Source organism: Zalophus californianus, chromosome 8 (assembly GCF_009762305.2).
Source record: "Zalophus californianus isolate mZalCal1 chromosome 8, mZalCal1.pri.v2, whole genome shotgun sequence".
In the NCBI taxonomy this organism is placed as follows: Eukaryota; Metazoa; Chordata; class Mammalia; order Carnivora; family Otariidae; genus Zalophus; species Zalophus californianus.
Genome location: NC_045602.1, coordinates 35265683 through 35293495, shown reverse-complemented (window position 1 = coordinate 35293495; position 27813 = coordinate 35265683). Strand labels below are relative to the sequence as shown.

General features: G+C 40.4%; 1 protein-coding gene across 11 annotated transcripts in view; it reads right to left on the bottom strand.

Annotated features, from left to right (window-relative positions):
• MTA3 (metastasis associated 1 family member 3) overlaps positions 1-27813 on the bottom strand; it is a 217352-nt gene that overhangs the window by 142045 nt on the left and 47494 nt on the right. For 10 of the 11 annotated variants that reach the window (XR_003524570.2, XM_027621301.2, XM_027621297.2 and 7 more), the window contains one exon: positions 19649-19742. Coding sequence is in view for 10 of the 11 variants with exons in the window: in XM_027621297.2 (XP_027477098.1) it covers positions 19649-19742 (94 nt within the window). In the remaining variant the exon portion in view is untranslated. Of the gene's footprint in view, positions 1-19648; positions 19743-23089; positions 23152-27813 lie in introns of all 11 variants that reach the window. The other variant, XM_027621302.2, reaches the window with a different exon arrangement.

The following is a 27813-nucleotide window of genomic DNA, read 5'->3' as shown; positions in this document are numbered from 1 at the left end:
TACCAAGCAACAGCATCAGGAAAAAAAAAGAATTCAAAGTTAAAAGCCATCAGAGAAAGATCTTTTCTATTATTTTTAAAAAGAATCCATCTGGGGGCAGCTGGCTGGTGAAGCATGAGACTCTTTTTTTTTAAAGATTTTATTTATTTGACAGAGAGAGACACAGCGAGAGAGGGAACACAAGCAGGGGGAGTGGGAGAGGGAGAAGCAGGCCCCCCGCCGAGCAGGGAGCCCAATGCGGGACTCGATCCCAGGACCCTGGGATCATAACCTGAGCCAAAGGCAGACGCTTAACAACTGAGCCACCCAGGCACCCTAGAGATTACTTTTAAATAAATAAATAAACAAACTTAAAACCAAAAACTATTAAAATGTAAGGGAAAAATGGACTGATATACTTAACAGAAGTAATCAGATTAGTAATGGATAGATCAAACAAAATCTATTCATGTAAATAAATATTAGGTTACAAAAAGGATGTATTTACAGAGGAAAGTTTGTGCGAACTGAAATTTCAGTTAGGGTCTGAGGTGGGGGAAGAAGAAGCAAGTGTAAAGGAAGTAAGACTACGCTGATTAATTGTTGAAGCTAGGTGAAGGTTAAATGGGGGTCACTGTGCTCGTCTACATTCCTGTTATTCGAAAACAAGACTATTCAGAAATGAAATGACACATACACAGCAAAACCTGTGGGAGACGATCACAGGTTCTCAACGAAAACTATGTAACCTTGGGGTGCCTGGGCGGCTCAGTCGTTAAGCGGCTGCCTTCGGCTTGGGTCATGATCCCAGGGTCCCGGGATCAAGCCCGGCATCGGGCTCCCTGCTCTGCGGGAAGCCTGCTTCTCCCTCTCCCACTGCCCCTGCTTATGTTCCTGCTCTCGCTATCTCTCTGTCAAATAAATAAATAAAATCTTAAAACAAACAAACAAAAAAACCTATGTAACCTTAAGAGCATTTACTAGAGGGGCACCTGGCTGGCTCAGTCAGTAGAGTTTGCAACTCTTGATCTCAGGGTCTTGAGTTCGAGCCCCACACTTGGCAGAGTTTACTTTAAAAAAATTATACAACTCGGGACACCTGGGTGGCTCAGTCATTAGGCGTCTGCCTTCGGCTCAGGTCATGATCCCAGGGTCCTGGGATCGAGCCCCACATCGGGCTCCCTGCTCCGTGGGAAGCCTGCTTCTCCCTCTCCCACTCCCCCTGCTTGTGTTCCCTCTCTCGCTGTGTCTCTCTCTGTCAAATAAATAAAATATTAAAATATATATATGTATATATCTCAATTTAAACAAAAAAGGATTTACTAGAAACTAGAAAACAAATGAACTCGACTTTTTTTCTCCTCGTTCTTTTTCTTCCTATGACATGAATATATATCAGAATCACTTTGCCAAGGTCCAAATAAAACTTTATTACGATTTAGACTGGGATTTCATTTACCTTTCATTTACAATTTCCCCTATTTCAGTACCTGTTGCTTTCATTTTTAATTCCTTCCTTCTTTTGGATTTTATTTTTCTCTTCTATCTTGAATGCCCGGCTTTAATAATTACTTGAAGTCATTTTTTCAAGGTTTGCTTTGAAGTCTTTAAATTTTCTTTTGAGTGTCACTGTGGCCTCAGCCTACAGGTTTTTCAGACGTATAACTTTCACCATCATTCATTTTTCAATCATTTGCAATTGAAGATTATATTTTAAGATTTCTTTATTTTAGAGAGAGAGTGAAAGAGTATGCAAGTGGGGAGAGGGGCAGACAGAGAGGGAGAGAGAAAAATCTCAAGATGACTCCCTGCTGAGGGCAGAGCCAGACGTGGGACTCGATCCCAGGACCCTAAGATCATGACTTGAGCCAAAATCAACAGTCAGACACTTAACTGACTGAGCCATCCAGGCACCCTGCAACTGAAGACTTTACTTCTCTTTTAGCACAAAAGTTGCTTATAAGCATTTTTAAAATTTCTAAATTGGATACTAACATGGCTTGTTACTCTTTTATTGTTAATTACTTACTCTGTTGCCTTGTAGACAGAATGTTACTTGTGCATTCCTGCTTTTGGTACTTGTTAAAGGTTTTCTTTGTGTCTCATTTATAAATGAATGTTATGAATAACAGTCTGTCCTTTAAAAGGAGAATTTATCCCACTCACATTTTTTATCATTTGATATGTTTGGCCTCATTCTGGCCATCTTATATTTACCTTATTGTTCTTTTTCCCTCTTCTCTTGAGTTGGGGTCTATTTGGGACCATTTTTAATTTATCTATTAATATAATAACACAATGAAGTAAAATCAAGTAATTTATCTGTATCCTTCCATTGGTTATCCCTAAATTGAGATATAGTTAATATGGTGAACTATCAAACATAATTGAACAATACCTATAACCTTTCCCTTCCCTCAAATATCAGACTTTTAAGACTTATACTTACCTGCCCTTTTTTTTTTAAAGATTTTATTTATTCATGAGAGACAGACAGAGAGAGAGAGAGGCAGAGGGAGAAGAAGGCTCCCAAGGAGCAGGGAGCCCGATGTGGGACTCGATCCCAGGACCCCAGGATCATGACCTGAGCTGAAGGCAGACGCTTAACCATCTGAGCCACCCAGGCGCCCCTTACCTGCCCTATTTCTAATGCTCTGATAATATGAACTTTTTTTAAAGATTTATTTATTTTAGAGAGTGTGAGCAAGTGGGGGGAGGGGCAGATGGAGAGAATCTTCAAGCAGATGACCTGCTGAGCGCAGAGCCCTACGCAGGGCTCGATCCCATGACCCATGAGATCATGACCTGACCCAAAACCAAGAGTCAGACACTCAGCTGACTGAGCCACCCAGGCGTCCCTGATAATATGAACTTTTATTCCTAAATTATTTGTATCAGACCTTTGTATATTGAAAAATACCTTTATTTGACTGCTCACAGTTACTGAACTCTCAACTTAGAATAATTTGCTCTTCTACTATATAAGAAATATGATCCTCATTCTTTTATTGGTAACTTTGTAAAAACTTTAAAGCATCCTCAGTTTTTCTAGGTATTCAAAAATTCTCCTTTAAACTCCAGGTCAAGACAGTATCAAACTTAGCTGAATATAAATAATTTTAACTTTTTTATTACTTGAAACTTTAATCTCTAATTTTTGGGGACTTAAGGAAATATTAAGAATTTTTTTTTAGGGACACCTGGGTGGCCCAGTCGTTAAGCATCTGCCTTTGGCTCGGGTCATGATCCCAGGTCCTGGGATCGAGCCCCACATCGGGCTCCCTGCTCAGCAGGAAGCCTGCTTCTCCCTCTCCCACTCCCCCTGCTGTGTTCCCTCTCTTGCTGTGTCTCTCTCTGTCAAATAAATAAATAGAATCTTTTAAAAATATACATATGTATATATGTATATTTTTAGAGGAGGGGCACCTGGGTGACTCAGTTGGTTAAGCATCTGCCTTCAGCTCAGGTCATGATCTCAGGGTCCTGGGATCAAGCCCTGCATCGGGGTACCTGCTCATTGGGGAATAAGCTTCTCCTTCTCCCTCTGCCCCTCCTCCCCCTTGTTCATGCTTGCTCTCTTTCTTGCAAATAAAATCTTAAAAAAAAAATAATTTTTTTCAGTAAGCTCTATGCCCAACATGAGGCCTGAACTCACAACTCTGATATCAAGAATCACATGCCCTACCCACTAAGCCAGCAAGGCTCCAAGAATATTTTTATTTGTACATACAAAGTAACTTCCATGTTCCCAGCATTATGGTGAATGTTAGCACATACATTAAGTCAAAAAGAAAAACAGTTTTTGTTGTTCTATGATACTGAGTTTAGTGCAGTGGTTTTTCAATGGATTCTAGTCTACAACCTAAGGAGTCCTTTGAAACAGTGGGTCTGTGGGGGTGAGGGGGAGGTACCACAATGGGAATGGTACTACTATTTCATATATAAAAGAATGTTAGACATCAAATTCAACACCAAAAAAACAAATAATCCGGGCGCCTGGGTGGCTCAGATGGTTAAGCGTCTGCCTTTGGCTTAGGTATGATCCCAGGGTCCTGGGATCGAGTCCTGCACTGGGCTCCCTGCTCAGCGGGGAGCCTGCTTCTCCCTCTGCCTCTCTCTCTCTCTCTCTTATGTATAAATAAATAAAATCCAATTAAAAATGAGCAGAGGACTTGGGCGCCTGGGTAGTTGGTTAAGCGACTACCTTCGGCTCAGGTCATGATCCCGGAGTCCCAGGATCGAGTCCCACATCGGGCTCCCTTGCTCAGCGGGGAGTCTGCTTCTCCTTCTGATCCTCTTCCCTCTCGTGCTATCTCTCATTCTCTCTCTCTCAAATAAATAAATAAAATCTTTAAAAAAAAATGAGCAGAGGACTTGAACACACATTTTTCCAAACAAGACATACAAGACACATGAAAATATGCTCAATATCACTCATCATCAGGGGACTACAATTCAAAACTACAATGATTTATCACCTCACACCTGTCAGAATAGCTAGTATCAAAAAGACAAATTACACGTGTTGGCAAGGATGTGGAGAAAAGGGAAGCCTTGTGCACCATTGGTGGGGATGTAAATTGGTGCAGCCACTGTGGAAAACAGTACGGAGGCGCTTCAAAAAATTAAAAATAGAAATATATATGATCCAATAATTCCACTCCTGGGCATTTCCTACCCCAAAAAAGAAAAGCACTACCTTAAAGAGACATATGCACCCCTATGTTTACTGCAGCATTATTTATAACAGCAAAATTATGCAAACAGCCCAAGTACCCACTGATAGATGAAAGGATAAAGATGCAGCAACGCGTGCGCGCGTGCCCCCCCCCCCGCCACACACACACTGGAATATTACAAAGCCGTAACAAAGAATGAAATCTTTCCATTTGTGACATGGGTAGACTAGAGGGCATTTTGCTAAGTGAAATGACGAATGAAATGACAAATACCATATGATTTCACTCATGTAGAATCTAAAAAACAAAATGAATGAACAAACAGACAAAAAACAGACTCACAAATACAGAGAACTAGTGGTTGCCAGTATAGGACGATGGGCAAAACAGGTGATGGGGATTAAGAGGTGCAAACTTACAGTTATAAAATAAATAAGTCGGGGCGGCTCAGCTGGTTAAGTGACTGCCTTCGGCTCAGGTCATGATCCTGGAGTCCCGGGATCGGGTCCCACATCAGGCTCCCTGCTCAGCGGGGAGTCTGCTTCTCCCTCTGACCCTCCCCCCTCTCATGCTCTCTCTCTCTCTCAAATAAATAAAATCTTTAAAAATAAATAAAATAAGCCACAGAGCTGAAAAGTACAGCATAGTCAATAATACTGTAATAACACTGTATGGTGAGAGATGGTAACTACACTTATCGTGGTAGCATTACATAATATATAGAATAATCAAATCACTATGTTGTACATCAGAAACTAAAAAAAACAAAAAGAATGCTAGACAAAGTATAGATATACAATATATAATAGAAGGTAGTCCGGTACCAGAAAAATTTGATTCACATGATTTTTCAATGTCCCTCTGAACATTTATATAGGTGAAAAACATGACTTTGTTACTTGAAACTAGAATTAATTCCATTTTATGTAGGAGAACAGAAATACTTTGGATGTGGTTTTAATATAACTGACTTTTCCAAGAATGCAGCCATCATATAAAAAGAGAAAAGATTATTTTGTTTTGTTCAGAGCTTACCAAGAGCACCACTCCAAAAAGTCATGACAAATATTAGTGTTCCTAATATAACATTTCAGTCTAATCTGTAACTGATGCATTGCTAGCAATTCCATGCGTACGCACAGACATTTCTTTTTTTTTTAAGATTTTATTTATTTATTTGACAGAGAGCAAGCAAGCACGAGTGGGGGAGGGGCAGAGGGAGAAGCAGACTCGCCACTAATCAGGGAACCCAACGTGGGGCTCGATCCCAGGACCCTGAGATCATGACCTCAGACACAGGCAGATGCTTAACTGACTGAGCCACCCAGGCAGAACCACGTTGACATTTCACAACTTCATTAAGTCTTCCACTATAGTCATGCCCCAAAATTTACACATATTGAAATACAGTACATATGATTATATTATGTATTGTATATAGTCTATTATAAATGGTTTTATGTTATATTTCAGTTAGAACATAATACCGAGTTTTAGTTTTGTTTTTTACATAAATTACACTATCGATGAATATCACTTCAGAATAATAAAGAAGGCATTTTTCCTGACTTGTTCTCACTGTGGCCAAAAATTAAGTATGAGGAAAATATTCAGCATAAGGCATCAGTGCAAGATCATTTAGTCAATCTATCAAAAGAAAATGAGGTTTAGCGGCACCTGAGTGGCTGAGTCGGTTAAGCGTCTGCCTTCAGCTCAGATCATGATCCTGAAATCCCGGGATCTGAGTCCCGTGTCTGGCTCCCTGCTTGGCGGTGAATCTGCTTCTCCCTGACCCTCCCCCGTCTAGTACTCTCTCTCACTCTCTCTAATAAATAAGTAAAATCTTTAAAAAAAAATTAAAAGCTTTAAAAAAAAAGAAAAGAAAACGAGGTTTATTTAAAGAAGAGTTCAAGGGGCGCCTGGGTGGCTCAGTCGTTAAGCATCTGCCTTCAGCTCAGGTCATGATCCCAGGGTCCTGGGATCGAGCCCCGCATCGGGCTCCCTGCTCAGCAGGAAGCCTGCTTCTTCTCCCTCTCCCACTCCCCCTGCTTGTGTTCTCTCTCTCGCTGTGTCTCTCTGTGTCAAATAAATAAATAAAATCTTAAAAACATAAAAAATAAAATAAAAAATAAAGAAGAGTTCATTAAATACTTTTAGTAGGCAGCGATAAGCTTTGATATTGATCTTAAAATATCACTGAAATTACACAAAACCAGAAAATCTATTATGATCCTGTTCCAGTTAACTATTGCTGAGTTAGGAATCATCCCAAAACTTAATGGCACAAACAACAACTATTATACTTTGTTCACAGGTTCAGTGGGTAAGGAATTCAGACACAGCACAGCAATCCTGCCTTTGTTTCACAATGAACAGGGCTTGAACTGGAACTCAAATGGCTGAGACTGGATCAGCTGGTGGTTCCTTCAGCCACGTGTCTGGCACCTGGGCTCTCAGCTAGGGCAGTCAACCATGGCACCTATACATGGTTTCCCCATGTGGCTTGGCCTTCTCACAGTAAGGTGGCTAAATTCCCAGCAGGAACATCCTGACAGCAAACATTCCAAGAGAACCAGGCAGTAGCTACATGGCCCTTTATGACCTAGCCTTGGGAGTCACATTGCATTCCTTCCACTATATTGTACTGGTCACAACAACATGGACCCCATCTAACAATGGAAGGCATGGCAAAGAATTTGGGGACCTTATTTTAAAACCACCGGTTTGGGGCGCCTGGGTGGCTCAGTTGGTTAAGCGACTGCCTTCGGCTCAGGTCATGATCCTGGAGTCCCGGGATCGAGTCCCGCATCGGGCTTCCTGCTCAGCAGGGAGCCTGCTTCTCCCTCTGACCCTCTTCCCTCTCGTGCTTCCTATCTCTCATTCTCTCTCTCAAAAAAATAAATAAAATCTTTTAAAAAAAAAGTCTATTTCAGTACTTTAAAGTAACAATTGTGATTACTGGTTACGAATTTTTTCAAAAGAGGTGCCAAGGGGCATGTGGGTGGCTCAGTCAGTTGAGCCTTCTACTCTTGATTTCAGCTCTGGTCATGATCTTTGAGCCATGGGATCGAGCCCGGAATCGGGCTCCATGCTCAGTGGGGAATGTGCTCCAGATTCCCTCTCTGCCTCTTCCTCTGCCCATCCCTGCCACGCTCTCTCTCCAAATTAAATAAATCAATCTTTAAAAATAAATAAATAAAAGGGGCACCTGGATGGCTCAGTTGCTTAAGCCTCTGCCTTTGGTTCAGGTCATCACCTCAGGGTCCTGGGATCGAGCTCCAAGCTGCTTCTCCCTCTGCCCCTCCCCACCCCGTGCTCTCTGTCTCCCTCAAATAAATAAAATATTTAAAATAAATAAATAAATAAACAAAGGTGTGAATTATTTTCTAAAATCCATTTAAGTCCAAAAATCCTATAAAATACAATAAACTTTCTGTATCTTCTTAACAATTATAAATCACGTACTACCTGAATATTAAAAAAAAAAAGTTCCCAATATGCCCTTTCATACCAAGACATTTTATAAGAACATAATGACTCAGACCAGGATGTGGTAAGAACTGGGTATAGAAGTCACTTCACCTTTTACCTGTAACAAATCATAACCTTACTGATTCATAATATGACCACATCCTGAAATGTCTTATTTAAAATTTTAAGATCAAGTACGTCTGGCTGCCTCTGTCAGAAGAGCATGTGACTCTTGGTGTCAAGGGTGTGAGTTCAAGCCCCACACTGGGTGTAGAAATTACTAAAAACCATAATTAATTAATTAATTAATTTTTAAAAAAGATGTCAACAGTATTTTCTGATTCTACTTAAAATAATAACACAAAAATGCCAGAATCAGGGGCACCTGGGTGGCTCAGTCATTAAGCGTCTGCCTTCGGCTCAGGTCATGATCCCGGGGTCCTGGGATCAGGCACTGCATCGGGACCCTGCTCTGTAGGAGGCCTGCTTCTCTCTCTCCCATTCCCCCTGCTTGTGTTCCCTCTCTCGCTGTGTCTCTGTCAAATAAATAAATAAATAAATCTTAAAAAAAAAAATGCCAGAATCATCAATAAACAATATGAACAGGACTTAAGGTAGTCAAGATCAGTCTCTCCCCAATTCTCTCCAAGAGCTAATTCTGGTTTTATAATTCTGAATAGGAATAAATAAATCTTCCCATCTTCTTTCCCTTTCTTCTTCAACAAAACTCCAAGTGTGTGCATGTTATAGTGGAAACACAGGGGCAAACAGAATGAACATTCATCAGAAAGTAACTATTCTTACTCATCTCATTTTCCCTACATCCCAGCTTCAGCCCCCAGTAAGTGATGTAACTTTATTTTTGCCTGACTGGTTAAATACAGCGGAAGGTGACACAAAATTTAATTTTCTAAAGCTCTATATGTTTTACTTAAAAATAAAATCTTAGGGGCACCTGGGTGGCTCAGTCATTAAGCGTCTGCCTTCGGCTCAGGTCATGATCCCAGGGTCCTGGGATCGAGCCCTGCATCGGGCTCCCTGCTCCACGGGAAGCCTGCTTCTCCCTCTCCCACTCCCCCTGCTTGTGTTCCCTCTCTCGCCGTGTCTCTCTCTGTCTAATAAATAAATAAAAAATCTTTAAAAAAAAATAGTAATAAATAAAATAAAATCTTAAAAAAGAAAAAAGGCAGGGGGCGCCTGGCTCAGTCCAAAAAGCATTCAATTCTTGATCTCGGTGTTGTGAGCTCAAGCCCCACACTGGGTACAGAGACTACTTAAAAATAAAATCTTTTTTTTTTTAAGAATTTTTTATTTATTCATTCGAGACAGAGAGAGAGAGAGAGAGAGAGCGCAGGAGCAGTGGGGAGAGGCAGAGGAAGAGGGAGAGGCAGACTCCCTCTGAGCAGGGAGCCCTAGGACCTGGGATCATGACCTGAGCCAAAAGCAGACGCTTAACCCATCTGAGTTACCCAGGTGCCCCAAAATCTTTTTTTGTTTTTTTGTGAGAGAGAGAGAAAAAGAGAGAGAGCATGTGCATGCTAGTGGGGAAGGAGGGGCAGAGAGAGAGGGAGAGAGAGAATCTTAAGCAAGCTCCATGCTGAGCTTCATCAGGGCTTGATTGCAAGACCCTGAGATCATGACCTGAGCTGAAATCAAGAGTTGGGTGCTTAAATGACTGAGCCACCCAGGTGCCCCTTAAAAATAAGAACTTGGGGGGCCTGGGTGGCTCAGTCAGTTGAGCGTCTATCTTCAGCTCAGGTCATGATCCGGGGGTCCTGGCATCGAGCCCGGCATTCAGCTCCTTGGTCAGTGGGGAGTCCGCTTCTCCCTCTCCCTCAGTGTGCATGGGCTCTCTCGTTCTCTCTCTCCCTCATATAAATCAATAAATCTTTCTTTTTTAGAAGATTTTAATTATTTATTTTACAGAGAGAGAGCACGAGCAGGGGGAGCAGCAGACAGAGGAAGAGGGAGAAGCAGACTCCACGCAGAGCAGGGAGCCCGATTCAGAACTCAATCCCAGGACCCTGGGACCATGACCCAAGCTGAAAGCAGATGCTTAACCGACTGAGCCACCCAGGTGCCCTCAATAAACTTTTATTAAGAAATCTTTTTAAAAATTAAAAATTAAAAATAAAGCTTTACATTTTAGGAATCACAATATAAAAGTATACAATATGTCAAAAAACATCTAAAACATGTGAAGCAGGCCATAAAGAATACTGATGAAATTAATTTTTAAAACTCCATCACTCTGAGAACCATGTCCATTTGAACATGCCATCTTTTCTTTAAACCAAAATTCCATTTCTAATAGATTAAGAGAATCAAGATGCTTTTAAAAACAAAGTATGGGGGCGCCTGGGTGGCTCAGTCGTTAAGCGTCTGCCTTCGGCTCAGGTCATGATCCCAGGGTCCTGGGATCAAGCCCCGCATCGGGCTCCCTGCTCCGCGGGAAGCCTGGTTCTCCCTCTCCCACTCCCCCTGCTTGGTTCCGTCTCTCTCTGTCTCTATCTCTGTCAAAAAATAAATAAAATCTTTAAAAATAAAAAAATAAAATAAAAAAATAAAAACAAAGTATGTACTCTAGCCTTTCATGAAATTACCTTACTAAAATCAGATTTTCTTAATTTTTAAAAATATACCACGAGAGGCTCCTGGGTGGCTCAGTTAAGTGTCTGCCTTCTGCTCAAGTCACGATCCCAGGGTCCTGCTCTGCGGGAAGCCTGCTTCTCCCTCTCCCACTCCCCCTGCTTGTGTTCCCTCTCTCGCTGTGTCTCTCTCTGTCAAATAAATAAAATCTTTAAAAAAATAAAAAATAAATAAAAACAAAAATGGTAATGACTAAAAAAATGAAAAATCATGTCCAAGCCTTTTTTTTTTTGACAGAGAGAGACACAGTGAGAAAGGGAACACAGCAGGGGGAGTGGGAGAGGGAGAAGCAGGCTTCCCGAGGAGCAGGGAGCCCGATGTGGGGCTCGATCCCAGGACCCTGGGACCATGACCCGAGCCGAAGGCAGACGCTTAACAACTGAGCCGCCCAGGCGCCCCACGTCCAAGCCTTTAATTTAACCTGCCTGAACCTGAAGATTAACCTGACAGCTGACATAGGGAATATTCTCTTCACAGATAGTCTACCCAGTAAATGAGGGGATGAGAGAACTAAAAGCATAATTTTCACAACTTTAATGAATTAATCGAGACAACCATCAATCAACAATAACATTACAAAAAGATAGCTTAAAAATTCTGTTTTTAGGAGCACCTGCCTGGCACAGTCAGTAGAGCATGTGACTCTGGATCTCAGTGTTCTAAGGTCAAGCCCCACATTGGGTGTAGAGATTACTAAAAAATAAAATCTTTAAAAAAAAACTTGTTTTTATTCTTTGCTATTAAAGGCATTAGTAGGAAATTTTGCAAAATCTAACTAAATCTATAGATTAGTGTACCATCATCCTTGGTTAGATAAGAAACTGCTTTTTTAAAAAAGATAAACACTGGGATGCCTGGGTGGCTCAGTCGTTAAGCGTCTGCCTGCGGCTCAGGTCAGGGTCCCAGGGTCCTGGGATCGAGCCCCGCCTCGGGCTCCCTGCTCAGCGGGGAGTCTGCTTCTCCCTCTCCCACTCCCCCCATGCGCGTGCTCTCTCTCTCTCTCAAATAAATAAATAAAATCTTTAAAAAATAAATAAATAAAAATAAAATAAGAATTATTTTGACGTTAAATGTCAAGAAAAAAAAAGAGAGCGACAGGCAACAATACCTTATGGACCTCATGGGAGAAGTGCACGACACTACCTCAGAACCGTCTTGCACCCACTATCTCACCTCCCCCCAAAAAAGCATGTGGCTTTCAATCCTCTAGAATCTGAACCTCACTATCCATCTACAGAAAACACATGGTAAAGGACACAAGAGATGCAATAAACAACTCAAGACCAAAGGAAACTATAAGATGAACAACCAGTTATCTTCAACAAAATATTTAGGGATACAGAGAGAGAACAGGAATCAATATCCACACAAAAGTTTGTACATGAATGTTCACAATAGCTAGTTTTTCAAAATAACTAAAAAAGTGAAACAACCCAAATTGTCCATCAATTGAAGAATAAACGTTTATCCATCCAATGGAACATCATTCAGCTATAAAAACTAATGAAGGAATTCAGACAATAACATGGAAAAAACTTGAAAACATTATGCTAAATTTTAAAAATCCAGACACAAATTATTATTATTAGCGGCACCTGGCTGGTTCTGTTGGTAGAGCATGCAAGTCTTGATCTCCTGAGTTCAAGCCCCGGTAGAGCGTAGAACTTACTTAAAAAAACAGTAAGAAAAATCAACGTGATACAATACATTAACAAAAGAAAGAGCAAGAATCATATGATCCTCTCAATAGATGCAGAAAAAGCATTTGACAAAGTACAACATCCTTTCTTGATCAAAACTCTTCAGAGTATAGGGATAGAGGGTACATACCTCAATATCATAAAAGCCATCTATGAAAAACCTACAGCGAATATCATTCTCAATGGGGAAAGGCTGAGAGCTTTTCCCCTAAGGTCAGGAACGCGGCAGGGATGTCCACTCTCACCACTGCTATTCAACATAGTATTAGAAGTCCTAGCCACAGCAATCAGACAACAAAAAGAAATCAAAGGCATCCAAATCGGCAAAGAGGAAGTCAAACTCTCACTCTTTGCAGATGATATGATACTGTATGTGGAAAACCCAAAAGACTCCACCCCAAAACTGCTAGAACTCATACAGGAATTCAGTAAAGTAGCAGGATATAAAATCAATGCACAGAAATCAGTGGCATTCCTATACACCAACAACAAGACAGAAGAGAGACAAATCAAGGAGTCGATCCCATTTACAACTGCACCCAAAACCATTAGATACCTAGGAATAAATCTAACCAAAGAGGAAAGGATCTGTACTCAGAAAACTATAAAATACTCATGAAAGAAATTGAAAAAGACACAAAGAAATGGAAAAACGTTCCATGCTCATGGATTGGGAGAATCAACATTGTGAAGATGTCAATGCTACCTAGAGCAATCTACACATTCAATGCAATCCCCATCAAAATACCATCCACTTTTTTCAAAGAAATGGAACAAATAATCCTAAAATTTGTATGGAACCAGAAGAGACCCAGAATAGCCAGAGGAATACTGAAAAAGAAAAGCAAAGCTGGCGGCATCACAATTCCGGACTTCCAGCTCTATTACAAAGCTGTCATCATCAAGACAGTATGGTACTGGCACAAAAACAGACACATAGATCAATGGAACAGAATCGAGAGCCCAGAAATGGACCCTCAACTCTATGGTCAACTTATCTTTGACAAAGCAGGAAAGAATGTCCAATGGCAAAAAGACAGTCTCTTCAACAAATGGTGTTGGGAAAATTGGACAGCCACGTGCAGAAGAATGAAACTGGACCATTTCCTTACAACACACACAAAAATAGACTCCAAATGGTTGAAAGACCTAAACGTGAGACAGGAGTCCATCAAAATCCTAAAGGAGAACACAGGTAGCAACCTTTTCGACCTTAGCCGCAGCAACTTCTTCCTAGAAACATCGCCAAAGGCACGGGAAGCCAGGGCAAAAATGAACTATTGGGATTTCATCAAGATAAAAAGCTTTTGCACAGCAAAAGAAACAGTCCACAAAACCAAAAGACAACCGACAGAATGGGAGAAAATATTTGCAAATGACATATCAGATAAAGGGCTAGTATCCAAAATCTATAAAGAACTTATCAAACTCAACACCCAAAGAACAAATAATCCAATCAAGAAATGGGCAGAAGACATGAACAGACATTTCTCCAAAGACGACATCCAAATGGCCAACAGGCACATGAAAAAGTGCTCAACATCGCTCGGCATCAGGGAAATCCAAATCAAAACCTCAATGAGATACCACCTCACACCCGTCAGGATGGCTAAAATTAACAAGTCAGGGAACGACAGATGTTGGCGGGGATGTGGAGAAAGGGGAACCCTCCTACACTGTTGGTGGGAATGCAAGCTGGTGCAACCCCTCTGGAAAACAGTATGGAGGTTCCTCAAACAGTTGAAATTAGAGCTACCGTTCGATCCAGCAATTGCACTACTGGGTATTTACCACAAAGATACAAATGTAGGGACCCGAAGGGGTACGTGTACCCCAATGTTTATAGCAGCAATGTCCACCATAGCCAAACTGTGGAAAGAGCCAAGATGCCCATCGACAGATGAATGGATAAAGAAGATGTGGTATATATACACAATGGACTATTATGCAGCCAGCAAAAGGAATGAGATCTTGCCATTTGCAACGACGTGGATGGAACTGGAGGGTGTTATGCTGAGTGAAATAAGTCAATCAGAGAAAGACATGTATCACATGACCTCACTGATATGAGGAATTCTTAATCTCAGGAAAGAAACTGAGTGTTACTGGAGTGGTTGGGGGTGGGAGGGATGGGGTGGCTGGGTGATAGACATTGGGGAGGGTATGTGCTATGGTGAGCGCTGTGAATTGTGCAAGACTGTTGAATCACAGTTCTGTACTTCTGAAACAAATAACGCAACATATTTTAAGAAAAAAGAAAAAGAAGAAGATAACAGGAGAGGAAGAAAAGGGGAGTATGTCAGAGGGGGAGACGAACCATGAGAGATGATGGACTCTGAAAAACAAACTGAGGGTTCTAGAGGGGAGGGGGGTAGGGGGATGGGTTAGCCTGGTGATGGGTATTGAGGAGGGCACGTTCTGCATGGAGCACTGGGTGTTATGAACAAACAATGAATCATGGAACACTGCACCAAAAACTAATGATGTAATATATGGTGATTAACATAACAATAAAAAAATTTTAAAAAAAAACAGTAAGAAAAAACCCCACACACATATTATATGATTCCTTGATGTGAATGTCCAGAAAAGGCCAATCTATAGAGACAGAAAGTGTATTGGTGGCTTCCAGAGGCGGAGAGGAAGGGGGAATGAGAAGTAAGTGGTTTCCTTTTGGGTGGTGAAAACATTTTGAAATTAGATAGTGGTAATACTTATACAACTTTGTAAGTATACTAAAAACCACTCAACTGTGCACTTCAAAGGAACAGATTTTATGCTATTTGGATGATATATCAATTAAAAAAAGTGGATGGACAAGGAAAAAAAAGAGACTTAAGAGTACTATCAACCAATCATAATCTATTAACCTTATTTGGATCTTGATTTAAACAAACTATAAAAAAGAAAAAATTCATAAAAGAAAAAACATGAAAACTAAGTAGCTATTTGATAATACTGTTTACAGATCCTAAATGATCAAAGAATGCTAAAATGAGGTTAAAGATTGCCAAGAACAAACTATTCACATAGTTGCCAAGTATCTCCCCCAAAATAACTTACTAAATACAAAGGGACACTACCTTGACCAAATCACCAAACCTAATATAACCAATATTAGGACAAAACCAATTATGTGCCTCTTAATACAATGCATTGAGAGGGACACAATAGGACTTCCATGGCATCCCTACCAAAAAAAAAATAACCTGCAAAAAAAACCATAACATATCGTGACTCTAATCATGAGGAAACATCACACGAACACAAATTGAGCCACATTCTACAAAATAAATGGCCTGTTTTCTTCAAAAATGTTAAGGTCAGAAAACACAAAGACTGAGGAACTGGTTCCAAAACAAGGAGAAGGGACAAAAAAATACAATGAATCTGAATTTTATTCGAAACTAAGAAAGTATATATTGCTATAACGAACACCACTGGTGCATGAAATTTGATTAAGGACTATGAATAATGGTTTTGTGTGAATATTAGGTTTCCTGACTTGTTTACTCTGTGATTATTGAAAACAATTTCCTTGCATTTAGAAAAACAGACCGATGTCTCCAACTTACTCTCAAATGACTCAATTTATACATATAAAAAGAATGATAAAGTCAAGAGAACAAAATGTTAATTGCTGAATCTGGGTAAAGCTTATATGGGAGTTCCCTGTATATTCTTGGCACTTTCTTTAAATTTGAATGAGGCCATATCTTTTAGAAATACACACTGCAATATTTACAGATGAAATGGTAAGATTTCTCTGATGAGCTTCCATATAAGGGGATGAGGAGGGGTACAGATGAATTGATTGGTCATTTATTGGTAACTGTTAATGCAAAGTAATGGAAACATCAGGTGGATTATACTATTCTCTGTACTTTTGAATGTTTGAAATTTTCTATAATAAAAAAGGTTAAAGGAGTCCATAATGGAAAGGTTTTTAAGTGGAGAAACAGGCTCAGGAAAATTAAGTGGCAACCACACCCAGGAATCCAGTTTTGAAACCTTTCCAATGTATGATTCTTTCTCCAATAATCCTCCTTTAAAACCTTTTTATATAGCAAGAACTATCCAGGCAATTTTATTCTCCCCACCTGAAATTTTGGTCAATACCAAACAAATACAGTAAGATACTTCTGACGCCACCTTTGAGAGTAAACTCAATAAATGATGGAAGAAACTGGCAAATGTATATAGAAGTAATCTACCCAGTGCGCGTGAGTGGCTCAGTTGTTAAGCGTCTGCCTTCGGCTCGGGTCATGATCCCAGGGTCCTGGGATCAAGTCCCGCATCGGGGTCCTTGCTCTGCAGGGAGCCTACCTCTCCCCCTCCTCCCCACTTGTGCTCTCTCATTCTCTCTCTCTCTCTCAGGCAAATAAATAAAATCTAAAAAAAAAAAAAAAGTAATCCACCCAAAGAGGTGATCTACAAATTGCTGAGGAGGTAGAAAAACCAACTGACATTTATTAAGCACTTATTTATGACCTTAGGTCATTTAATCCTCACATCAATGCTGGCATAATTTTTTCCCTTACCTTTTTCTAATTGTGGTAAAATATATATAATACACAAAATGAGGTGATTTTTTTTCAATCTCATTTTACACATGAGGAAAATGGAAATAAGAAATTGAGAAATTTTCCCAAGACACGCAGCAACTAGCAAAGCAGAATATGAACCCAGGTCTTTCTCTAAACTACATGATTGCCATTATATAATTTGATTGACTTTTAAATCTCTTAAATTTGGTCTCAAAGACTTAATAACCAAGAGCCTAATCAATTCTGATTTTCTTACATCTACAAGCCTACAACAGCACCAAAATGCAGCCATGCTGAGATCCTCCATGAACAGTCAGCAGACCCCCTAACAATCTTTATACCACACTACCTTTGCTGCAGCAACTTTAGAAGCTACATTAGAAGCTAAATTAAATCCAGAAGTATATGAATATTAGAGATATTTCACCTTTCTTAAGCTTATATTGTAAATGGTAAATAAAATCCAAATAATTTTGCAGAGCCACTCTAATAACACACTGAATTCATAGATTTTAGCTACAGCTAAAATGACTGATTAGTATGTCATTTTAAAAAGTAGTATTTTGGGGGCGCCTGTGTGGCTCAGTCATTAAACATCTGCCTTCAGCTCAGGTCATGATCCTGGAGTCCTGGGATCGAGCCCCACATCGGGCTCCCTGCTCAGCAGGGAGCCTTCTTCTCCCTCTCCCACTCCCCCTGCTTGGGTTCCCTCTCTAGCTGTCTCTCTCTCTGTCAAATAAATAAATAAAATCTTTTAAAAAAATAAAAAGTAAAAAGTAGTATTTTGGTGTCATACAGGAAGGACAAATATGAATGCCCTAAATCTGTCAATATATAATTTATAAATATTATAGAACTCATATCATTCTTTCTATAGAAAAAAATAGAAAGAAATTTAAAAATACTATGAACTACAGGGGTGCCTGTGTGGTTGTCGGTTAAGCGTCCGACTCGTGATTTCAGCTCAGGTCATGATCTCAAGGTTCTGGGATCAAACTCCTCCCTCAGCTCGGAGTGGGCTTGGGATTCTCTCTCTCTCTCTCTGCCCCCGCCCCACACCCGCACTATCTCTCTCTAAAATAAACAAAAAAAATCTTTAAAAAAACATACAAAACCACTATGAACCACAGCAGAAAATATAGTAGGAATTTAACTTATGCAACAACCAATCTGCCTGATCAAACCAGTGACCCAGTGGGGAAATGATTATCAAAGAGACACAGAACAAACCTGTGCACACAATAGCCTCCCTTACCAAAACACTTCAAAAAGCTTCAGGATCTCCAAGACCAGAGCATCACAGATCAGTGTCAAACTAAAAAACACACATACGGGCGCCTGGGTGGCTCAGTTGGTTAAGCGACTGCCTTCGGCTCAGGTCATGATCCTGGAGTCCTGGGATCGAGTCCCGCATCGGGCTCCCTGCTCGGCGGGGAGTCTGCTTCTCCCTCTGACCCTCCCCCCTCTCATGCTCTCTCTCTATCTCATTGTCTCTCTCAAATAAATAAATAAAAATCTTTAAATAAATAAATAATAAAAAACACACATACATATGGTCCTAGTCTTATTTATTTTGTAGGATGAAAATGGCTTCAAAATAAAGTAATTATATTCCACATATTTCTTCTTTCTTAAAATTTAAATCACTTTTCTGGGTCTCTCTCTGTCAAATAAATAAATATTTTTTTTAAAAGTAGGCAAAAAAAAAAATTTAAATCACTTTTTTTTGTGATTGTGTTTGTTGTTTTAAAAATCAAAGGGGTGGGGCACCTGGGTGGCTCATGCGTTAAGCGTCTGCCTTTGGTTCAGGTCATGATCCCAGGCTCCTGGGATCGAGCCCCGCATTGGGCTCCCTGCTCAGTGGGAAGCCTGCTTCTCCCTCTCCCACTCCCCCTGCTTGTGTTCCCTCTCTTGCTGTGTCTGTCTCTCTCTTTCTCTGTCAAATAAATAAATAAAAAGTCTTAAAAAAAAATAAAAAACAAAAAAATAAAAAATAAAATAAAATGTTTTAAAAGATAAAATGAAAAATAAATTTTAAAAATTTTAAAATAAAAAATTATAAAAGGAGCTAAAATATGTCAAAGCTGTTGACTGGGGGGAACATACAATAAAGGTTAATCTACAAAGAAGGGCTGAGTTGCTATCTACAGGAGTTCACCATATATAAATATCACTTTGCACTTCTTTTCCTGGCGAACCTTTTTTTCATATATACTTAATTCTATATACATATAATAAATAATCAGAATTTTTTAAAATGTAAATATTACCCAGTTGCTTTATAAGGGAAAAAAGTGTCCTCCAAAATACCAATAAAGTACAAATGTCCTCATATTTAAGCCTTTCAAAACCACCACTGAAAACTGCAGATGGTAAAACACTACCCTGTTTGTCTGCGGAAGCATAGAATTCTATTTCAATGTATTGACTAATATACATGTGATGCAACCTAAGAAAATATATACTAAAACCAAGCACCACCCAAAAAATTACTCCCATCTAAACTAAGAGGAACACAAATGGGAAAGCAAAAAGCTACAGGTAACAAAAAAAGTGTTTTTCCTCCTATCACGGAAACCAAAAACCTTAAAACATTTTTTAATTAAAAAAAAAGACAACTTACTAGCATGCTTGTCTGCAAGCATTATAAGCGTGTTGGAAATATCTCGTCGTCTATAAAAGCACACTACTTTTGCTTCCACGTTGCCAGTTGCAGTCTAAGAAATAAGAAAAATAAAAGTTATCTGTACTGAATAGTAGACTCAAATAGTTTATAAAACAAAACTAAATACAATACAATTATAAGAACACTCTCATTTATACTGTGCCAACCGCAACTGTGGGATAATCAGCTAAAAAACTCAAATGAGGATGAGCAGCATTTACAAAGGTTCCAAGTGAAACTGAAATGTCAAACATACAATAACTTAGGGGCATCAGTTAAACTAAAGTGATCAGATCGCTTTAATGAGCCAGAGAGTGAAATCTGATTAGTCTTGAGAAACTAATCCCCCAAATTTTAAAAGCCACAACGTAACTTATTTAAGACAGTTAAACATACCTCCTCCAAACCCACTCCCAGAAGCATAGGCTAAGAGTAAAATCATGCAGCCCTCTCCTAAACACCCATGTTTGACTGATGGTGAAGCTCTCTGAGTGTGGGCAGCCATCACTCAAAATGAGGCAGATGACCTGGAAAAGCATTCTCTAAGCCCAGGTAAATCTATGAATCCGTAATAGTCAATATTCTCAGTAGTACTTCGTTTACTTTCACATATGAAAGTATTAAAAACTCTAAGTTATGAACACTGAAGCTCTTATTTATTTTTGACTACAGTCTAGAATATAACCAATATTCACTTAGGTTGTAATTTACTGCAGCTGGGGCCCAGGCTCCTACTCTCCTATTCCTTATGAACTCTGAGAACTTTCAAGGTCAGTCATTCATTACAAAGTTCCTTGTAAAAACACATAGATTACAGTAAAATCCTGTGATTTCTAATTTCAAAAAAATTTGAGAACAAATTTTCAGAATTTCTCTGGGCTTACAGATATATTCAGACATAAAGAAATAAGAATTATATGCTGCAGGAAATGTGTCGATTTGATGAAGTTCAGCAGCAGTATTTTAGAGTGAGAAATAGTCGTGGAACACTTTGACCCTTTGAATTGAAATCATATTAAATCCTGGGGCACCTGGGTGGGGCTCAGTCGTTAAGCGTCTGCCTTCGGCTTAGGTCATGATCCCAGGGTCCTGGGATCCAGCCCCGCATCGGGTTCCCTGTTCAGCGGGAAGCCTACTTCTCCCTCTCCCACTCCCCCTGCTTGTGTTCCCTCTCTCACTGTGTCTCTCTGTCAAATAAATAAATAAAATCTTAAAAAAAAAAAATCATATTAAATCCTAACTAAAGTGCTTCTATATTTCACAATATTGTGATCAAATACATCCTCCAGAAGTAAAGATCCAGCAATCTAATAAATGAACAGGCCAATATTTCTTGTAAATAAAATCTATCAATGACTACAATTATAAGCTCTTTATCAGTTTTAAGAAAAAAGCATGTTCAAAACCCAAAGCAAGCATTTAAAGGCATATTTTTTTCTGCCTCTCTAGTGAGTTCCTCAACTAGGAATACTCTACAAAACTAATTAAATTCTTATTTAATTAGGGTAGAGGGACATAGTTCAAAAGAAGCAGTTTCTTCTGAATGATGCACACACTTGGCTATTAGGTATAACTACAGTATTCCTCTTCCCCTCTACAAATACACACAGACACACACACACACACACACACACTTTCAAGCCTGCCTCTAAAGTTAAGCTACTCAAACTGTGGCCCAAGGCCTGGTCTACAACTCCTGCGGTGTAATGAAATGAGAACAGAGACTGAGTGTGTGTGTTAGAGCATTTGGTAGTTAATTTTAATCTATTGAACCTAATAATGAAAAATGAAGGGTGGGGGGATGGGTTAGCCCAGTGACAGGTATTAAGGAGGGCACGTACTGCATGGAGCACTGGGTGTTATGTGAAAACAATGAATCGTGGATCACCACATCAAAAACTAATGATGCACTGTATGGTGACTACCATAATAAAATAAAATTTAAAAAAAAGAAAAGAAAAGAAAAACGAAGGCTTGTGTTTTTATAAGCCTATTTTAAACTTCATTTTTCTACTATTTTTCTTCAATGTTACAAAAGCAGTCTGAGATAGTGAACCTTCTTAAAAATCTTACACCACAAATAGTTTACCAAGCACTGCTCTCAAGACCTAGGTTAGGAGTTCCTTCCTGGCTGGCTCCATCGGTACAGCATGTGACTCTTCATCTCAGGGTTGTGAATTCGAGCCCCACATTGGATGGAAAGATTACTTAAAAATGAAATTTTTAAAGCAGTGCCTGCGTGGGGCAGTTGGTTAAGTGGCTGGTCCGTTGACGGGGAGATCTGCTGGTTGGTTGGTGGGGAGATCAAGCTCCAGTGTCAAGCTCCATACTCAGCGGGGAGTCTGCTAGAGATTCTCTTTTCCTCTCCCTTTGTCCCTCCCCACCACTGACTGGAGGCGCGTGCTCTTTCTCTGTCAAATAAATAAATAAATCCTTAAAAAAAATAAAAAAGAAGAAGCCACAATGGACATCAATTTCTTTGCTGTGTTCTTTTCTCCATTTAGGTTGCAGCCTCTTAAATCCCTATTCTGTCAAGCACATTTACTAAAATGTCCTCTAACGATAAGGGGCTTTTCATAAGCTCTAAAATCATTTTAGTCAACCTCATACTCATGTCTGTTTCTGTCCCAGACTTGGGAAGTACATTATTTAATTTTTATTTATTTGAAGAGAGAGAGACAGTGAGAGAGGGAACACAAGCAGGGGGAGGGGGAGAGGGAAAAGCAGGCTTCCCGAGGAGCAGGGAGCCCAATGCGGGGCTCGATCCCAGGACCCTGAGACCATGACCTGAGCCGAAGGCAGACGCCCAACGACTGAGCCACCCAGGGGCCCCAGGAAGTACATAATTAAAACAAAAACAAAACAAAAAAACCCACCACACACACACTTTCCATTTCAGAAAGTCTGTGGTTTGCCTAAAGTAAAGAACAAGTGAAAATCCACTTTCCTTTCCCAATTTCTGTCCTTATTCCCAAGAGATCCCAAATAGTAAGGGGGTCTTACCTTGGGTTTCATGAGGGAATCTCCTGAAACTATGTGCAAATTCCTATACGTGCAAATGTAGATGGAGGCAGAGGGTATCATCAGGCACTCAAAGAAATTAGTGACTCCCCTCTCCCCACCAAAAAGATGGAAGACACAAAACAGTAAAATGAATCTCAGAACAAGTCAGATGGCTAATAAATTATACAGAATATGCAGGTACACACAAATTATACAACATACACACCAAAAACAAAACAAAAATAGCAAGTAACATGCTAATCTTTCCACAAGTTTAACTTCCAAAACTTCCTGAGACTATACCATTACTATGTGCACATAGCTTTCTCTTGACATGCATGCAGACACAATCTTTAGACCACCACCCAACCTAGATAGTGACTAAATAAAATTTACCAAAAGTTGTTTTCATAATTTTAATCTTATATTCGTCCTCCAAAAGATCATCTTCATGATATCTGAGTACAAATTAGGAGAGAGGGGAGAAAGGGAATATAAGATAATCAATGTTGAACTGTGTTTATCAACTGATAATTACTTTTGCACCTAAAAGTTTCCAAAACTTTTAGGGAAAAAAATTGAAACAAAATTCTATTACCAAGGACGTCTAGCTGACTCAATTGGTGGAGCGTGCGACTCTTGATCTCGGGGTTGTGAGTCTGAGCCCCATATTGGGTGCAGAGATTACTTAAAAATAGTATCTTTAAAAAAAAATCTATTACTGTAACTTAAAAAAAATGAAATACTGTAGTCCAGCTTTCAAACTAAACAAGTAACATTTCAAATAGGATATTTTTAAAAACCAGAATCCAGGGCGCCTGGGTGGCTCAGTTGGTTAAGCGACTGCCTTCGGCTCAGGTCATGATCCTGGAGTCCTGAGATCGAGTCCCACATCGGGCTCCCTGCTCAGCAGGGAGTCGGCTTCTCCCTCTGACCCTATTCCCTCTTGTGCTCTCTATCTCTCATTCTCTCTCTCTCAAATAAATAAATCTTTAAAAAAAATAAAAAATAAAAAAATAAAAATAAAAACCAGAATCCATTCTGTAAGAGTGAATTTTTGGGGTGCCTCAGTCAGTTGACTGTCTGCCTTCAGCGTAAGTCATGTCCCCAGGGTCCTGGGATCAAGCCCTGGAGCCCCCGAACCCCGGAACCCCGTGCATCATCAGGTTCCCTGATAAGCGGAGAGCCTGCTTCTCCCTCTCCCTCTGCCTGCCTTTCCCCCTGCTTGTGTTCTCTGTCAAATGAATAAATAAAATCTTAAAAAAAAAGTGAATTGTCTATAACAATGGTGACTGACAGCTTATCCTAGGAATTTTAATACAAATACACATTCTATTCAGAATATAATTAATAGGGGCCACCTGGCTCCTGGCTGGCTCAGTAAGCAGAGCCAGGTGGCCCCCTGACTTTTGATATCATAGTAGTGAGCTGGAGCCCCACTTTGGGTGTAGAGACTTCTAAAAATAAATAAATAAACAAACTTCAAGAAGATAATAAAATAGGTTAATGTCGGGGCGCCTGGGTGGCTCAGTCGTTAAGCATCTGCCTTCGGGGGCGCCTGGGTGGCTCAGTTGGTTAAGCGACTGCCTTCGGCTCAGGTCATGATCCTGGAGTCCCGGGATCAAGTCCCACGTCGGGCTCCCTGATCAGCGGGGGGTCTGCTTCTCCCTCTAACCCTCTTCCCTCTCATGCTCTCTGTCTCTCATTCTCTCTCTCTCTCTCAAATAAATAAATAAAATCTTTAAAAACAAAAAGCATCTGCCTTCGGCTCAGGTCATGATCCCAGGGTCCTGGTATCGAGCCCCACATCGGGCTCCCTGCTTGGCGGGAAGCCTGCTTCTCCCTCTCCCACTCCCCCTGTTTGTGTTCCCTCTCTTGCTGTCTCTCTCTGTGTCAAATAAATAAATAAAATCTTCAAAAAAAAATAGATTAATATCCTTTCTTTAAAAAAAATTTTTTTTTTTATTTATTTGACAGAGAGAGAGAGACACAGTGAGAGAGGGAACACAAGCAGGGGGAGTGGGAGAGGGAGAAGCAGGCCTCCCACGGAACAGGGAGCCCGATGTGGGGCTCGATCCCAGGACCCTGGGATCATGACCTGAGCCGAAGGCAGACGCTTAACGACTGAGCCATCCAGGGGCCCCCCAATTTTTTTATTTAAGTAATCCCTATACCCAAGGTAGGACTCAAACTCATGACCTCAAGATCAAGAGTCACATACTCTACCGACTGACCCAGCCAGGAGCCTCTAGGTTAATGACCTTTCCCATCCTGGCTTATCAATTAGAATATATCAAGTGCTCTTAAATTCATTATTTGGATTTTCCATCATGTTAACTTTCCCCACTTTGCCAAAGTGACCTCTGATCCCCTCAGGGCCTTTTATCTGGAACACTCACGTGGCCTCTCTCCCCTGGCTACCTCTTTCTCAACCTTTAGGCCTCAACTTCAATGTCCTTAAAATCCTTTCCCTTTCTAACCAAAAGAAGTAACCTCTGTTACCCCCTAGGTCAAGGCTGTTTATTTCCTTCTTAACAGGTAACATCAGGACGCCTGTTAAGCCTCTGACTCTTGGTTTTGGTTCAGGTCAAGAGATCAAGCCCACATCAGGCTCCCTGCTCAGTGCAGCATCTGCTTGAGTTTCTCTCTCCCTCTCCTTCTGCCCCTCCCCCACTCATATTTTTTCTCTCTCTCTCAAATAAGTAAATAAATCTTAAAAAAAAGTTACCATTTTTGCTATTTTCTTTATGCCTACTAACTTGCCTTTTCATGTGCCCCCCTCAAGAGAATGTAGACCCTGTGTGGGCAGAAAACACATCCATATTGTTCACTGTTGTATATCTGAGCCTAGCCTAGTGCCTGGTTCATAACAGGTACTAAAAAAAAATATTTGTTTAATGAATTATTTAAAATGAGGTATCTTGGGACACCTGGGTGGCTTAGTCAGTTAAGCGTCTGCCTTCCGCTCAGGTCATGATCCCAAGGTGCTGGGATCGAGCCTGGCATCGGGCTCCCTGCTCAGCGGGGAGCCTGCTTCTCCCTCTCCCACTCCCCCTGCTTGTGTTCCCTTTCTCACTGTGTCTCTCTCTGTCAAATAAATAAAAATCTTTAAATAAATAAATAAATATAAAATGAGGTATCTTTTCCACATCCTTTCAGAAATAAAGGCCCTATTAGACACCTGGGTGGCTCAGTCAGTTGAACGTCTGCCTCCGGCTCAGGTCATGATCCCAGAGTCCTGGGATCCAGCCCTGCATCAGGCTCCCTTCTTGGCAGGGAGTCTGCTTCTCCCTCTGCCCCTCCCCTCCCCCTCATGTTCTCTCTCTCACTCTCTTGCTCTCGAATAAATAAATTAAATATTTTCAAAAAAGAAAAAGGCCCTATATATTTACTATTTAGCCAATCTTATTTAAAAATAATCCATCCATTCAAACTGCCACTGTCTGAAATTACAGACTCATCTCTCACAATTCAGTCATCCCCAGAATGAAAAAAACCATTATTATATTAAGGACCCTCTGCTGAAAGCAGAGGGCCAGGAAGGTAAGGATGAAGAGCAAGGGATACTTTTGGAGTGAACAGTAATATAATGATAAAGGAGTACGAAATGAGCCAGATTCAAGCTAGATGTGCAACCCAGTCACATAACCACTGTGTCCCTCACAACAACTCCATGATGCATCCGCCTTAAAGCTTTAAGGTTATTTTGAGGCTCAACAAAGTAAAAATGTGAATCCCCAGATCATATGCTTCCAGAACACCATGCTCTGATGTTTGCAAATTTAGCACAGCTGCGATTTTCCTTCTACTTGTGGGATTATTTGGCTGATGCTTGTCTCCACTACTGGACCTATTTTTGTTCACCCCTGAATCCCTAAAAGCACATATCTAAAAATGCCTGGCAGGTAGCAGGTCCTCAGAAGTATCTGTAAAATGAATGAATCAAAATACTTTGTAAACAGTAAAGCTATGTGCAAGCATTAAAGTCAGACATTTGAGAAATTCATTAATTCAATAAATATTTACTGAATGCCTTAACTATGTGCCAGTCACTTATTCTAACGCACTTGGGATGAATTAGTGAACAGAAAAGATCACTACACACAGAGCTTACATTCTAGTCTGGGAAAAGAGACAATGAAAATAAACACAATAATGAAGTATATTGGAAGGTGATAAATGATATGAAGAAAAGAGCAAGGCCGAGCAAGGTACAGGGGATTAGAAACAACTGGTAGTCCTAAGGTACATGGATGTGAAAACAGCCAAGAGTCTACTGTGCTTGGAGCCAAAGGAGCAAGGCAGAGAGCAGTTAAGAGTGGAGCTAAGAGAGGGCGCCTGGGTGGCTCAGTTGGTTGAGCGACTGCCTTCAGCTCAGGTTATGATCCTGGTGTCCCAGGATCGAGTCCCACATCGGGCTCCCTGCTCAGCAGGGAGTCTGCTTCTCCCTCTGACCCTCCCTCCTCTCATGTGCTCTCTGTCTCATTCTCTCTCTCAAATAAATAAATAAAATCTTTAAAAAATAAATAAATAAAAAAGAGTGGAGCTCAGAGGGACAGGGAGCAGCCAGAGAATATGTCTCATATAGGTCAACATTTCTCTTTGTATCCTAATTAATTTTCTAAATAAACTGATAAACAGTTTCACGTCGCCTACACTCTTATACATCAATAACATAAAAGAGATGAACATGACGCCCGACAGTTCCCACCCACAGATTGATCTAATCCTGAGGCCATTCTCTTCATTTGGTGGCAGTGGTCTCAAATATAACAGAATTTTTATAAATGCAAGGTCCATGGGGATATCTCCAGAAGCAAACCAAGAGATCAGGGTTCATAAACCAGAAATGCCCTAAACCAGACTTTGCTTCCTGGGACCCAGAACTGGCCCAGTCTCTAGATGGTACTTTGAGGGGAAAGGCATTAGCTAGACAGCCCCCCAAAATTTTAATGCTATGAATTCTCATAAGCTATATAAATAACCTTCAAATGTGGTTTGGAGGAAACTAGAGCACCATTAGTAATCCATGGTTCATATAGTTCATGACTTTTCATATGTCACCATTATAAAAGCTCACTTACTGCAAACAGTCACAATGCTTCTGATGTCCTGGACAC